Source organism: Triturus cristatus, chromosome 12 (genome assembly GCF_964204655.1).
Source record: "Triturus cristatus chromosome 12, aTriCri1.1, whole genome shotgun sequence".
Classification (NCBI taxonomy): Eukaryota; Metazoa; Chordata; class Amphibia; order Caudata; family Salamandridae; genus Triturus; species Triturus cristatus.
Genome location: NC_140595.1, coordinates 810,016,358 through 810,032,968, shown reverse-complemented (window position 1 = coordinate 810,032,968; position 16,611 = coordinate 810,016,358). Strand labels below are relative to the sequence as shown.

At 45.6% G+C, this 16,611-nt stretch overlaps 1 protein-coding gene across 2 annotated transcripts in view; it reads right to left on the bottom strand.

Moving 5' to 3' along the window:
* Positions 1 to 16,611, bottom strand: part of SENP3 (SUMO specific peptidase 3) — a 253,052-nt gene that overhangs the window by 17,676 nt on the left and 218,765 nt on the right. For both annotated transcript variants that reach the window (XM_085639232.1, XM_085639231.1), the window contains exon 10: positions 700 to 750. In XM_085639232.1, coding sequence (XP_085495358.1) covers positions 700 to 750 — 51 coding nt within the window. The remainder of the gene's footprint in view (positions 1 to 699; positions 751 to 16,611) is intronic.

The window sequence follows — 16,611 nt, the reverse complement described above, 5'->3', positions numbered from 1 at the left end:
CGATGGAGTCTCTTCCGAATTTCAATACGTGAGGGAGGGAAATGCATTCGACAATCATCAATGAGGGCAGAGTAATTACAAATCGAAAGGATCCTGTTAGAGAGCATTTTCGGGAGCGCCGTAATACACATCTGAACCAGATGACAGAAAGAAAATCTAATAATGCAGACGATGCCCATGCGCGTTATTGCCAAGAGGAGGAGCCACTTTACCTTGTGACTCAAAACACATCTTCGAAGAAAAACTACTAACATCCTGACCCAACAGTAGATGGCAGGAGTATACAAAGCATGTGTATCTACAGCGACATGCCTCAAAAACCAATTTTCTGCTTTGCAAAAATGTATCGCAAAGTCCTTTGGGATATCACGTGTCCGAAGATGAGGGGACAAGTAGAAAAACCTTGAACAAAAATAATTTTTAAAAAATGGGAGAAATTTAGGTGGATAATCAAAGAAAACATTTTCCATGACTGCATTAACGTTATTCTACAAGTCCCAAATTTATCAACTCCATGTTGCTTTTAATTTTTTTTTTTTTTTTAAATGCAAAAAAAAAAAAAAAAAAAAAAAATCAACAAAACATTTACTTAACATGGCTGAGAACAAAAGCGGGTCTCTCCAGCCTCCACAATGTTTAGTCACCCTATGACCCCACCTCACCCAGGAAATCTAAGCCGAGCTGTGCTCAGACACTCACCTGCAGTACAAAGGCCCCACAATCACTGTCGTTATTCTGTCTTGCTACGTTCTGTGGACAAACAGAAAACATAGGTCAGTCTAGAGTAGGTACCAAAGTGGAAAAAACTATGTATGGAACAGACCTGTCAACAACTCATGTAAACTGTATGAAAACGATCTAGAATGTGTGAATGGATCTTGTGCTGCTGCCTGCATGGTGACGGATAAAGGGCTGCTCTTCTATAGTAAGTGCCACATCTTTGTAGGAGGTGCGCCCTGGCCAGGCATCACATTTTTAGAGGCAAAGAGATGCTGAGCAGCGATACTCCTGCACCCTTCAGTGTAAGGAGACATTCATGAGAAAGAGGCACAAGAGAGCCCTGTCAAAAAATACGAAATTCACGTTTTGATTAGGTCTAGAATGTTGCACAGAATCCGAATCCCACATGGAACTACTTTTTTCCAATCAGGTCTTACCATAAATCACAAGCCCCACTACCTCTCCAGTAAGAGGAGACCGGGCCCATCCCACAACTATTGTTAAGATCATACATTCACCATTCTACACCCCAAACTGCACCAGAGATCCCATGAGTGGCCAGAAAGAAAAAGAGAAGGCAGTGATGTGAACTTACCAAACTTGCATTAATTACCTTCAACACTAGTGCTGAAATGATTCTATTCTAGTCGCACATGCTTTGTATACTCAAGGGGCTGAATCATGAATAGCTTTAACTATTTTGGGAAAAGCCTATAGGAATCCCTACTGGTCCCAGACTGCAGCTGCATTGAGCACACTTTCCTTACATTATTGCTTCATGGGAAGCATGGTTTCATCATGCAGTGCATACAAAACAGACAAGCTGTGAGTTATGGTAAAATCCGGGCCACTGACATTATGAGGCACAGCATGAACAAACTGTCCAGCTAGTGGAATGAATTATGTGACACGATTTATCTGTAGTAGTCTGCTACAGGCCTCAAAATGTCCACTAACAAAGCACTATAGCAGACATATGTGGGATACAAACCAATTCCAATTCTTAAGAAACTCGAGGGTTCTTCGGAAAGAAAGTTGTACACAATAAGTATTTATTCACAATGTAGCTCGTTTTCCAAGTTTGCCATGCACAAAGTAACAGAAAACCAATTTGTAAATATTCTCTCTCCCTTCAACAATTTGTGTAAAATACATATGATGCTGCACTGAAAACAAACCTACCAGTACCCAGTCAGCAAATGTGTAGCTCTTAGTCTTGGTACCCCAGTTAAAAAAATAATATTATATATATAGGGTTGTGTGTTAGCACCGACTCTTTTCTGCCTCTTTGTCAACGGGGTGATTAGCCACCTGAATGCGTTGAAAGACACTGACGCTCCGAGGCTTGGAGGCATGAGGGTACCCGCTATTCTCTTCGCGGATGATACCCTGTTGCTCTCCAAGTCTCCGATGGGCATCCAACGGATTCTTGATGGGTTTGCACTCTTTTGTACGTCTCGGGGGTTGGAGATCAATGCGTCAAAAACTAAGTACATGATCTTCAACCCCCCATCAAACACTCGCCCCAATCCCACTCTCGGGCCCTCCAGGTTAGAGAGGGTCTTTACATTTGAGTACCTGGGGATAACATTGAATCAGTCTTTGTCCTGGGATACGCACCGCACTAGGGCGAACCTAAAACTAACCCAAATGACAGGAGGACTGGCAAGGATGTCCCGAGACCTGACTTACCAACCGTTCTCTCCTCGCCTACAAATTTACAAGACACAGGCAAAAGGGGCAGTGATTTACGGGGCTGAAATATGAGGACACACTGCTACTCAGACCATTCAGGTGACTGAGAATCATTTTCTCAGACAACTAACAGGTCTTCCCCCCAGCACCCCCCTTTTACCTTTGAGACTTGACCTAGGCCTCAGACCAATTACGGAAGAACTGGGCCTCAAACCCTTACTGTATTGGCGAAAGCTATGGTCTACACCGGAACTGTTTGATTATAGATCTGAGCTCCAGGAAATCTTGACACTTTGCAATCCTGCACGATTTCCTTGGCTCAGACATATCAAACAAATATGTGAGGCACTAGGAAGACAGAATCTATGGTCTCATCCGGAAAACATTCCCCAGAATCTCAAGGAAATCTCTAGCTAAAGACTATTATGAACACCATTTACGTGCCCAAATTAAAAACACACAGGAGAGGTCCCTAACGGGCAAATTCTTGGAGTCCAAAGACCTATACTGTCAAGAGCTAGTATATGACAATATAGGCCCTCCGCTTACCAGGAAGCTCTTTATGCAATGGAGGTACAGCACCCTTCCTCTCAAAGCGCACACTGCCTGCTGGACAAACTCGGAGACCTCACCGCAATGCCCAGCTTGTGCGCATCCGAGGGAGTGGGACTTGCACATAATATTTTTTTGCCCGGCTTATAGAAGAGCAAGACACTACTGGCTCGTCCCAATCCTCAAAAACCTGGGCTTCAGGAGCTACCTTCCGGCATACAGGATCTTAAAAAGAGACCTCTCGGCCCCAACTGTGTTTGCGGTTTCAAAATTTTTAACGGCAATGTGGCACAGTCGTACTAAATGTATTAAGCTTTTATTAACTGAATGATTATTTTATACTCTGGTCAATTATCTGAAAATTATTACTGTACCCTTCGTTTTTTTAAAAATGTTTTATAATGTATTCTTTTATGGTCCAGGTGACCAAAATAAAGATCAAGAATGAATGATATATATATATATATATATATTCACTGAAAAAACCATAGGTTTCACACATGTTATAGTTAGCGGAAATTTTACTGATAAACCAATGAAATTCCCCCGTTATAGTTAGTGCAGGCAACTATAACTCACGCGACCGCAATACTCTGCTGATGCTAATACTGTATTTAGACACTTATTTGCCCATGTCTTCTTCCATACATTTTTAGCTATACATATATTACAAATATTTTTTTTTCATAAAGACACATATGTCATCAGCAGAAGATTGCGGTCGCGTGAGTTATAGTTGCCTGCACTAACTATAACGGGGGAATTTCATTGGTTTTTTATCAGTAAAATTTCCGCTAACTATAACATGTGTGAAACCTATGGTTTTTTCAGTGAATTTGCAAGGTTTTTTAAATGCTAATTCCTAACTATAACGTGTGTGAAACCTATGGTTTTTTCAGTGAATTTGTACGGTTTTTTAAATGCTAAGTTACTTTACCCCTTGGGGGATCTTTGGGGACTCCCTCAACATTGCTATGTGTGTGGGAGCTGTCTAAACAGCCCCTTTACATGTTTTTGTGCTTTATATTTAAACATCACTCTCAGTGCGAGAGAGAAAATGGCGGCCGCCGCTTCCTGGTTTCGGCCGATTCGAATATTTACTAAGATCTAAGAGCCAATCAGAATCGCGCTCGCGCACGCCACCGTACGCGTACGGTAAGCGTACCGTAAGCGCACCGTAAGCGCACCGTAAGCTGGCTCAGATATATATATTGATTTAAAGGCAATTTTCTCAGAATCTACTGAACAGATTTACACCAAACCTACAAAAGGCACTTCCTTGACCTGAGGACTACCTCTCTGCCAAATTTCTAGTAATTCTGTTCAGCCGTTCGGGCTGTAGCCCTGTCTAAAGGTCCTATGGAAAAATGCATGGGAAAAACGCGTTTTGGGACCCCCCTTTTATCTCAGCCCCCGCTTGACGAATCCCCCCCGAGACTTTCAGGGAAGGAGCGGAGCGTAGCGCCCCACCTATTTTGAAAAATTCGCGAGGATTCGTCGACCGGCGCCAAAGTTATTCAAAATAGAATGATGCGGATTTCCTATGGAAACGTGGTCCTAACTATAACTACCTACTGGCGACCGCCAGTAGGTAATATATATATATATATATATATATATATATATATATATATATATATATACACACACATATACACACACACACACAACCAGGTTTATCCTACACTTCAATTGTAAGTCCATCTGTAGGCATCCCCTTCGACAGGAATCACTCCTGCACAACAGCACTATACATACACTATGTTTAGTGCTCGGTTTGTGGCACTAGACTATAAAGGGATGAAAAGTGTTTGTGATCTTTCAAAATTCTTGTGTCCTCATGAAGCATTAGGCACTTTGAAATGAAAACTTTTCCATGACAAAGAATGGCTTGTTCTTGCTGCTTTGCCTGAAACACAAATAAGCACAAATAGGAAGGAACACTGGCAAACCAACGTCTGGTTAGCAGGCCTCAGTGCACGGTCAGTCGAAAATCAGAATACAGTAGCTAAAAAGAAATCTAAAAGTGGGGGGTAACTGCAACAAAAAGCCAGTTCTCAACACAAGTACACTGCAGTTGCTCAGGTATAGTAGGGGATGAGCAATATGACTAAAGTATTTTAAGAAAAAAGGAACCCCCTAAGTAGCACTTTTATACAAGGTCTGGGACAAAGGGGAAAAGCAACAATATATACGATAAGCACATGCATTTCTTCACTTGACAACATTGCTCTGCCCAGCTAGTCAGTGGTATGAAGCCCGCAACAAATGGGGAACTTGGCTGCATCTCGCCTGTCTGATACCGCTTGGGAGAGAAAGGCCCAGGTCTCCTCCGGAACCTGTGGCTGCACCTGCACAACAGTTTCCCAGAACGAGTGGGAATAATGGCCAAAGAGGCATGCCTTGTTCACAGACTGCAAGGAACGGCTGGTGGAAGAGAAAATCTTTTTGCCCTAACTATCCAGCCTTTTAGATTCCATATTCAGTGGTGCGAAAGGGTACACACCCTGTGAGGTAGCAGCTTGGAGCAAAAAGCTGAGGGTAGGGTGATTGGAATTTGAGGGCGCAAAGTGCAGGGCGATGGCAGCAGGTGATGAGCCAGTTAACAGGAGCCCCTGGTCCAAGCCCAGCACAGACGGACATCAGAAAAGGCCTCGTTGAAAGGCAGGAGGGGTTCCAAGGAGGAGACACCCGGCTGCAGGACCTTAGTCAAGTTGTTAGTTTGGACGACCACTGAAGTGTGCTGAAGTTTCAGGACCCTGGCTGCCCTCCTTACCACAATAGCATATAAAGCTCCCTCCTCCGTAGCCACAATAAGGGGAGAGCATACCAGAATCCAGGGAGGTATCCACACCACTGGCCTTACCCAGTTCCTCATACCAGTCCATGTCGTGCTCCGGCATGTATTGTAAAGGGTCTGGGGACATCTCCCAAGCCTCCTCCATTCCTGGCCCCTCAAAATAAGGCTGAGGAACAGACCTAGGATCAAAGGGTGCCGTTGGCGCTGGAATCTGCGTTAAAAGGTGCAGGGGGCTGCGGCGCATATGCCGGCGTGGGGTAAAGCCGAAGGGATACGACTGGCACCGGTCCAGATACACCCATAGTTCCTTTTAGGGCTATTGGTGTCAGAGCTGCCGGTGTGGAACTCGATTGAGCCCCTCCTGAGCCTCCAGGGCCCGAAGGCGCGCTGGGAAGGTCAGGTCACACAAACATAAGGCACATGACGTCTCAAATCTTTAAGCTGGACTGGAGCTGACCTTGGTGCAGGTTCCGCAGAACAAGGCCTAGAGTGTCGAGGATCTTCTGTTGTGTTAGCCGATGGACAGGAAGCACACTTCGCATTCTTGTGCTTCTCATGCCTCTTACCCGACGGCTTCGAGCAGGGGGACAAGGGCTTAGGACTCCTGGAGCAGTGCCTGGACCTTCCTCTCAGACTGGAAACAAGACCTCCAGGGCGAGCGACGGAGTCAATTGCCAGACAGCAAGCAGCTTTCGGGACTGCTCCCTCAAAGCCTTTGGTGCCATGGCCCGGCAACCAGAGCACGACATGTCGTGGTAGCGCTCTAGGCACCAGAGACAAAAGTGTGGACCCGTCAGACATGGTGCGGTGGCAGGTGCTGCATGGTTTGAATGAACAAATGTTACTTACCTGTAAACTGTGGTTCTCCAGTATTGGTGTCTTTCATAGATTCACATGCTTGAATATTCCCCGTCGTCGAAGTGGGAGTCCCACGGTATATATAAAAGGCAATAAGTATCATGTATATATACATATACACATACCTAACCACATAAGAGTATATACATACCCAAATAAACATATATATATATAGTTCAAATAACGTAACAAGTTAAAAATACCATAGGATAGCATTGAGACATAGGAAAGCATAGAGAAAAAGAATCACTTTGCTAACATATCACTGTCACTTTATAGTCCAAACTCCAGCCAATCAGGCGCTAGCACCCTCTAGAACCTTCTCCTCAGAGGCTCAGGCCCTCAGATTTTCGAGCACGAGAGTGACCATAGAGCCGAAAGAGGAGAAGAGAGCCTCTGAGGGGAGGAGGGTGGGTCGCATGTGAATCTATGAAAGACACCAATACTGGAGAACCACAGTTTACAGGTAAGTAACATTTGTTCTTCTCCAGTATTTGGGGTGTCTTTCATAGATTCACATGCTTGAATAGAATAGTAAGCAGTAAACAGTATTCGGCTGACCAAGCCGTATTGATATTGCATGTAATACAAACAATGTATTTAAAGCGCAATAATAATAATAATAATAATACCCCAGGAGGAGGGAAGTAGCAGAGGCTCACCTTATTTAAACAGATTTCGTAGAACTGCCTGTCCCACAGCCGTGTCTGCTTCGTTAATGGATTCCAGACAGTAGTGCTTCGTAAACGTGTGCCTGCTGGACCACGTAGCTGCCCGGCATATTTGATGGATGGGCACACCAGCGAACAGGGCAGTGGAAGATGACATAGCCCTCGTTGAATGGGCTCTCACTCCCGAAGACAGAGGCTTACCAGCCTTTTGATGGCAAAAAGAGATTGCTGATGAAACCCAACGGGCAATAGTAGGTTTGGTGACAGATTGTCCTTTGCAAGCACGCCCGTAGGCCACAAACAACTGGTCAGATTTGCGAAAGGATTGAGTCCTGCTAATGTAGAATTTTAGACATCTCTTCAAGTCCAGAGAGTGTAAGCTTTGCTCCGCCGGGGTTTGTGGATGCGGGAAAAAAGTCTTTAAGAGCACTGGTTCGTTAAGATGGAAATCGGATGGCACTTTAGGTATAAAAACCGGATTAGTGCGGAGGATGACACAATCCGATCTGAATTGAAGGAACGGAGGCTTTATTGTAAAAGCGTGAATGTCACTGACTCTGCGGGAAGAGGTCAGAGCAAGGAGGAGGGCCACTTTCCAAGTTAAAAATTTGACATCCGCTGAGGGGATAGGTTCGAAAGGCGCCTTCATGAGCTGAGCCAGTACGATGTTCAGGCGCCACGTGGGTGGAGGACGCCGGATGGGCGGGAACATGCGGAAGAGACCCTTGAAAAATTGTTGTATGACTCTGGATGAATAGAGAGAGGACGAGCCATCTTGTCGGAAGCGAGATATTGCCGCTAGAAAGACCTTTAAGGTAGAGTGCGATAATCCAGACTGCGCTAGTTGTAGGAAGAACGGCAGAATGTGTTCTGGAGGAGCGTGCACAGGATGAATGTGGGCAGAAGCACACCAATGACAAAATCGCTTCCATTTGAGCTTATACGTTTTCACTGTGGATGGAGCTCTTGCCTTAGCTAACACCTCCCTGCAGGCTGGAGGAATGTTCAAATGAGCAAATTCAAGGTGCTCCGGTTCCAAGCCGACAAGCTGAGAGATCTGGGATTCGGATGGCATATCCGACCATCGTTCATTGTGAGCAGATCCGGCTTCAGGTGGAGAAGGATGGGCTCGCGTTGGGATAGGAGAAGCAACTCCGAAAACCATGCCTGCCGAGGCCACCGTGGAGCTATTAGAAGTACATGGCACGGTTGTTGTCTCATCTTCCGCAGCACTCGTGGAATCAACGGAATCGGCGGAAAAGCGTACGCAAATATCCCGTACCAATTGATCGAAAGGGCATTTCCGCACGACCCTTCGTGGGGAAACCAGCTTGCGTAGGACTGGCATTTTGCATTCTGCGGGGTTGCGAAGAGGTCGATTGTCGGGTGACCCCAAAGGTTGAAGACGAATTCCAGCGTCGGTTGATGTAACTCCCACTCGTGGGTTGATGATGCTGACCGACTGAGTGCATCCGCCAGAGTATTGGAAATGCCGGGCAGATGAATTGCTTGTAACGTCATCTGATGGAGTATGGCCCAACTCCAAATGCTCTGCGCCAGACGGGAGAGCAGTGGAGATCTTGTCCCGCCCTGTTTGTTCAGGTAGTGCATGCACGTGGTGTTGTCCGTCTGAATGAGGACTGACTTCCCTTGGAATTGCAGGCGGAAGGATTTCAACGCCAAGAAAATGGCCATCAGTTCCAGTCTGTTGATGTGCCAGCAACGCTGAGCCGCTGACCATAGGCCCTTGACGGATAGATCTTGAAAATGTGCTCCCCAACCCTCCATGGATGCGTCCGTGGTAAGGACGAGTTCTGGGGTTGACGACAGAAAGGATGTTCCTGCTGCGATGTTGGCAGGACAAGTCCACCAATGCAGCGCTTGAGCCATGCGGGGTGACACCACGACCTGATCGTTGAAGGAACCGGAAACCTGGCGCCACTGCTTGTCTAACTCCTCTTGGATGATGCGACTTTTTAGTCTGCAGAGAGGGATCAAAGCGATGCATGAGGACGCCATTCCCAGAAAGGATTTTAATATGCGGACTGAAACTGACTGCTTTGCTGCGATGGAGCTCGCAAGCTGTTGAATCCGTTCCTGACGTTCTGCTGAAGCGAAGGCCATGGTTGTGCTCGTATTGATACAAGCGCCGAGAAAAGTCTTGCACGTAGTCGGCGTGAGTTGAGATTTTTGTACAATCATCGACAACCCCAGGGACTGAAACAGATCGAGACAGCGCTGGGTATCGAGGGCCGCCTGGTGAGAGGATTGAGCTTTGATGAGGCAATCGTCCAGGTAGGGGTATATCTGAATACCCTCTTGTCGTAAGTGAGCCACCACCGGGGCTAGGAATTTTGTAAAGACCCGCGGGGCTGAGCAGAGTCCGAAGGGTAGGACTTTGAATTGGTAGTCCCTGTGGCCCACTCGAAACCGTAGGTATTTCCTGTGGCGCGGTAGAATGGGCACATGGAAATATGCGTCCTGCAGATCGATCGTTGTCATGTAATCCTCCCGAGAAAAGAATTGGAGGATGTCCTTCAATGTGAGCATCCGAAAGGACTGAGTCTTGAGAAATTTGTTGAGCAATCTGAGATCGAGGATCGGACGCCATTCCCCTGATTTCTTTAGTATGAGGAAAAAACGGGAATAGAATCCCAACCCTCTTTGATATTTCGGAACCACTTCGATGGCACCCTTGTTTAACATTATTTTGATTTGTTTGAAAAGTTCTCTGAGATGGGCGGGTGGTGGCCCGGATGGAGGTGTGCGTGGAGGAACCTTCACAAACTCTAGGGCGTGGCCCCTTGAAATTATATCCAGGACCCAGCGGTCCGAAGTGATCAAGGACCAGGTTGAAAAGAACTGGGAGATTTTTCCTCCAACAAGAACTAGAGGACAACTGGGAAAAGGAAGTTCTTTCCGTACAGAGTCACTGCTTCTTGGTTGAATTTCCTCTGTAATTCGACTTTCCTCTGTATGACTTGCTAGTTTGCTGTCTGTAGGGCTGCTGCGGTTGTGAATAGTACCGCTGTTGCCCCTGATTGTACGAGCGGTATTGGGACGAGGAGCCACGAAAGGATGATGATGAGGAGGTGCCGCGGCCGCGCGCACCTCGAAAGGGCTGCTTCTTAAACTGTAGAGTGCCGAGGGAACGAGCCGTATCCGTATCCTTTTTAATGGTTTGCAAGGCATCTTCTACATGCTGGCCGAATAATGACTCCCCGTCATATGGCATGTCCAAAATCTTAGCCTGGACCTCTTGCCGAAAAGAGGTTGACCGAAGCCAGCCCTGTCTTCTTAGGACGGCTGCTCCCGCCAATTGGCGAAAACCGGTGGATGCGATGTCAACAGAGCAGTCAATGATCTCGGATGACGCCCTTTCTCCCTCTTGCAGGATTTTCTGAGCTTCCGCTCTTGAATCCTCCGGTATAAGTTTGACCAATGCAGCCATGTCCGACCACATCTGTCTATCATAGCGGCCGAGGATAGCCAAGGAATTCGCAGCCCGGACAGTTGTTGACGCCATGGTTGAAAACTTCTTGCCTATAGCATCCAGGCGACGGCCGTCGCGGTCCGGAGGCGCCGACATTGGAGATGATGGATTCTTGGAGCGGCGCTGTGCCGCTTGTGTGATCACTGAGTCCGGCTTAGGTTGAGACACCAAGCAGGCTGGGGAAGAATCCGGAGCTTTATATTTTTTCTCCAGGCGTGGGAGCACCGCCGGAATAGAATTAGGTGTCTTCATTAATTTTAGGCCTTCATTCCATATGAAGTCTATGATTGGCACAGCTCGTACTTGTTTCTGAGGCTGGGACTTGAAGTCATATAAGAAACAGTCCTCTTCCCTAACCACCATGGGAAGGTGAAAGCGTTGTGCTGCTCTCTCCATCAGCTGATGGAACCCTGTTATGTCGACAGGTGGAGAGTTGACTGGTGACCTTGGCGGTGATGCGGGCGAATTGATTTGGTAATCATCCCAGTCCGCCATAGTGTCGTCCTCTGGGAGCTCGCCGTCTTCCGTATCCGGATTGTCCATATTATCATCCTCTGCATTGAAAGGCAGTGCAGGTGTGGAGGGCGTGGGTATCGTTGGCAATATAGGAGGTGGAACCTCAGATGGCGCTTCACGTGGAGTATTTTGAGGGGATGCTGGAAAACGACGATTATAGTCTTCCAACATATACTGGAGGTTGGAAACAAGCTGCACAGGAAGCTGCATCATAGGAACCGGAGCAGAGGTATTTTGCTCTTCTTCCTGTTCATAAAATTCATCCTCCTCGGACTCTTGGCATTTTATATGGAGCTCCGAAGGACTATGAGCATCCCGAAAAAGAGACTGATCGCCTTCATCCGAATCGTCCTCATCCCCTGAGGGAAACAGTTGACGAGGTGGCCGTGGTCCAGGTGGTAACATAACTGGGTCTAGCATGGCCTTACGACGAAGCATTAAGGAGCTGTCCACAGACCCCGGTGCTGGTGTTGACATTGGCACCAATGGCATTGTCGCAAAATTTGACCCTACCGTCGTCGAGGCGACCGTCGACGAAGCAATCGTCGACGGAGCTGCCGTCGACGAGGTTGTTGCCGTCGACGGGACTGTCGTCGACGGGGTGGCTGTCGTCGACGGGGTGGCTGTCGTCGACGGGGTGGCTGTCGTCGACGGGGTGGCTGTCGTCGACGGGGTGGCTGTCGTCGACGGTGTGGCTGTCGTCGACGAGGCTGTCGTCGACGAGGCTGTCGTCGACGAGGAAGATTTCCTCTTCTTCTTTTTACCCATCGTCGACGGAGTTGTGGACGTCGACGGAAGCGCCAGCTTCCCAGTCGTCGACGAAGAAGTGAGTGGTATCGTCGACGAGACAGTTCTAAGAGACACATGCTATCGTCGACGGAGAAGACGTCGACGAAGTCAGTGTCGTCGACGAAGGATATCTACTCGATACCGTCGTCACCGTCGTCGACGAGGCTGATGAAGTAGCCGATCTCGTCGACGGAGGGGCCGTCGACGGGCCCGTCGACGGTTTTGAAAGTTTCTGACTGGAAACATGTGCTGACGGAGTCACAGACGCCTGAGAGCTACGTCTCGGGGGCGCAGACGTGGAGACAGAGACTTTGCCTGTAGACACTTCCTCAAGGTGAAGTCTCTTCTTTTTCAGAAAAGGAGATGGCAAGTCCTGGACACTTCCACGCTTTGAGGAGACTCCTGTTTTGACAGAGGCTACACTTTCCACCTCAGAAAGTGGGTTGTCTGTGTCCTTTAGTTTTTGAAGCCATATTAAAAGGCGACCTTCTCTATCTTTTAAAGTTTTGTGAGAGAAAGTTCTGCAGATCTTACAATTAGCCACCTTATGATCAGGATACAGACAATAAATACATTTCTCATGGGGATCCTCAGAGAAAAGTCTTGACTTTCCGCAAGATGAACAAGGACGGAAAAGAGATTTCTTACTTGCAGACATGATGAGAGATAAAAAACCTCAAACCAGATGAAGAACTGAGCAGAGCTCAGGGAGACTCCCTTCACACGACGTGCGGTAGAAAATCTGAGGGCCTGAGCCTCTGAGGAGAAGGTTCTAGAGGGTGCTAGCGCCTGATTGGCTGGAGTTTGGACTATAAAGTGACAGTGATATGTTAGCAAAGTGATTCTTTTTCTCTATGCTTTCCTATGTCTCAATGCTATCCTATGGTATTTTAACTTGTTACGTTATTTGAACTATATATATATGTTTATTTGGGTATGTATATACTCTTATGTGGTTAGGTATGTGTATATGTATATATACATGATACTTATTGCTTTTTATATATACCGTGGGACTCCCACTTCGACGACGGGGAATATTCAAGCATGTGAATCTATGAAAGACACCCCAAATACTGGAGAACCAGAAGTCTTTTATAACAAAGTAAAAACGTACACACCAAAAGCATCGACAATTTTGAAAAAAGTCAGTAAAGAAGTGTTGGAAGGTAGCTTTCCCCATGGATCGGCGCTAGCTGGTAAGGAAAGAAAAGAACTGAAGTCAGTGCGCAGAGGTGGTGCCGATTTAGGTGACTCGTATGTCACTTCCAGCGCAGATGACATTCCAGCTGAGCCTATCAGATTGTGTATTACAGTCACGCATCAAAATTAATTTTTGCACAGGAAATGCTTTCACATCACAATCTTGAGTGACTTAATCAGGTCACTAGGTGCAGAGCCACCATAAATCCTCTACCCGATTGTGAAAGTATCTACTTCGCCATAGGCATATCCCATGTTAGAACTTTCTCAGGGATCCTGGTATACCGCCCTCCAGGCCCTACGGGCCAATTCTGTAAGGATCTCCCTGATATTGTAGCCAATCTTGCTAATACCCTCCCCAATTTCACCCTACTCGGGGATTTCTTTTTTTTTTTTTTTTTATTTTTTTTATTTGAGTACAGGCTGAAGGATATTTGCATACATTAATACATGTATTTATTTTAACAATCAATAAATTATTTTGATAAGTGGGGGGAAGAAAAAAAAAAAAAAGAAAAAGCAAACAAGACAAAAGGAGGAGAGAATAAAAAACAATCCAGAACAGAGGGGAAAGATCACACTATTCCATAAACGTACCCCAATTCTTTTTATATTTCATCAGAGAGCGTGTCCCCCTAAGATTAGCTAATGCTAACTCCATCGAGTGAATCTCGGTTACCAGCACCCACCAATCCCACACAGTTGGTGGGTCAGGGCGAATCCAGGCTCTGGCCAGAGTTAATTTAGCACAGGACATAAGAATTGAGGCCAGAGCAGGCTGTGGGAGAGAAATAGGATATATATCTAATAGGACCGATGCAGCAGAAAATGGAGGCAACTGAACATGTTTAATTTCAAGAACCTTCTGAATATCCCTCCAGTAATCTACAAAAGTGGGGCAAGAAAACAACATATGATCCAAGTCTACTGCGTGAGCGGAACATTTAGGGCATTTTGTACGATCATTTAAAGAGTTATTAGAGGACCACCTGGAAATTAGTTTTGGAGTGTAATATAACATACAGCTCGTTCTGAGTGGTTGTAACCTTAAACTTGAGGATCGTACATTTTCATTAATATTTGAAAAAGATCGTTCTATGTCCTTTGGTGTAATATTAGAGCCTAGTAGCCTGCTCCATTTGTCAGCTTGTTTGGAGCAGTCGTTTGATTTAAAACTAACTAAAAGGCTGTAGGTGTTACTTATTACAGATTTAGTTTCTGTGGAATATAAGTGGTTCCATATATCGCTATCAGAGTTTTCCACGAGATGTTTTTTATTGATCAGATAGTCATGCATCTGTCGATGTTTATATCGCATAGTTTCAGGGAGATCATAAAGCCGTTTTAAGGCATTAAAATCTAGAAACCCTTGCGTGCCATATAGGTCCCCTAATACTCTGATGCCCAGCCTTGCCCAGCCGTTGTCGATTTGTTCGTAGAAAATTGCTGGAAGCCCAGGGTTACCCCATAGAGGTAATTTTGAGTGGAATAAACTGGTTTTACAGTAGGTTAGTATATTGTCCCAAATTTTTTTTAAGTCTCTTGCGGTCTTAAATTTGACGCTTTTAAAATAGTTGGGGTCATTAGCTCGTAGTAGAAACATATTTGAATCTTGTTTTAGCATAAAGGAATGAAAAAAAAGAGCGCCTCCTCTGTTTAGTAGAGAACGTATGCGTAAAACAAATGTGGACCAAAAATATAACTTGAAATCAGGAAAATTAAGTCCACCGGTGTTCGTGCTATTTTTTAAAAGATTCAACGACCTTCTAGGTTTTTTGTAGCCCCAGATGAAACTGCTAAGTACCCCATCGAGTCTTTTAAAGAAGGCGTTGTTTAGGATTAGTGGAATAGAACGAAATAAGTATACAAATTTAGGCAGAACCTTCATTTTAATTAAATTAATTCTTCTGATTATATTCAGAGGAAGCCTATGCCATTTTTTAAGTGTAAGTATAGTAGATTTAATTAGTTCATTATAGTTTATATTATTAATTTCTTGGAGTTTGGCAGTTAATTTGACTCCTAAGTAAGTTACATTTTTACATATCTCAGGGACCGCGACAGCTGGGATGTAGTTAGTTATGATTTGAGTCTTTTGGATATTGAGCTTGTATCCGGAGACTGTCCCAAATTTCCCGGCCTCAAAAGCAATGCCTCGCAGTGCCTCCACTATGTCTTGTGAATAGACCGCGATGTCGTCGGCATATGCTGTTATTTTTAGCTCTTGTGTACCTGATCTAAAGGGACGGATTTGAGTTTGAAGTTGAAGGGCGGACAAAAATGGTTCAAGCGTGAGAGCAAAAAGGAGGGGAGAGAGGGGGCATCCCTGACGGGTTCCACGTGAGATTGAAAAGTCTGTAGAGGTCAGACCCCCGTAACAGGTACAAGCCGTAGGGTTATCATACAGAGCCTGTATACCTCGTAAGAATTGCCCCCCAAACCCCATTTTGGAGAGGACACACCAAAGGTAATCCCATCCCACACGGTCAAAACCCTTCTCGGCGTCCAGTAAGATCATTCCGAGTGGGGTGGATTCTGTTTCTGCTACATCGAAAGCTGTAATAGCCGTGTTCACGTGTGTGGTTGTGTCCCTCCCGATTATAAACCCGTGTTGTTGGGGATTAATTATTTGGGGCAGAATAGGTGATATTCTTAAAGCCAAAATTTTTGCGAATATTTTGGCGTCGGTATTAATTAGAGATATAGGTCGGTATGACCCTCTCTCCTCCTTTGGTTTGTCTTTTTTTAGAAAGAAAATTATTTTTGCTTTATTCCATGATTTTGGGGCTTTGCCATTATGCCCGACATATTGCATTACCTTCAACAGAAGGGGGGCCAGTTCATCCAAACATGCCTTGTACAGTTCCAGAGGTATTGTATCTTCCCCCGCCGATTTCCCTGTCGGTAGTAGGTCTATTGCTTGGCATAATTCTGCCCTGGTGATAACATCAGAGAGTGATTCCATTCTTAAATCAGTCGGCAAATTTATTGAATATTTGTCCAGATAGTCCCGTATTATTTCTAAATTTGGTGTGCTTTCTGGAGTATATAGAGTTCTATAGTAGTCTGCGAATTGTTCCACTATATCCGTCGGTTGACTATACATTTTGTTGCCATTGCCCCGAATGTTGGTAATCAGTGTTCGAGCTCTATCCTCCGCAGCTTTATAGGCCAGGATTTTGCCGATTTTATCCCCACCTTCATATTGTGTTATTTTAAATTTATGGATATATGCGCTGCTCTTTTGAATAAATTTAGCTTTGACTTTGTTTTTGAGTGAGGTAAGTTTGAGACCTATTTCTGTAAATGTTGGT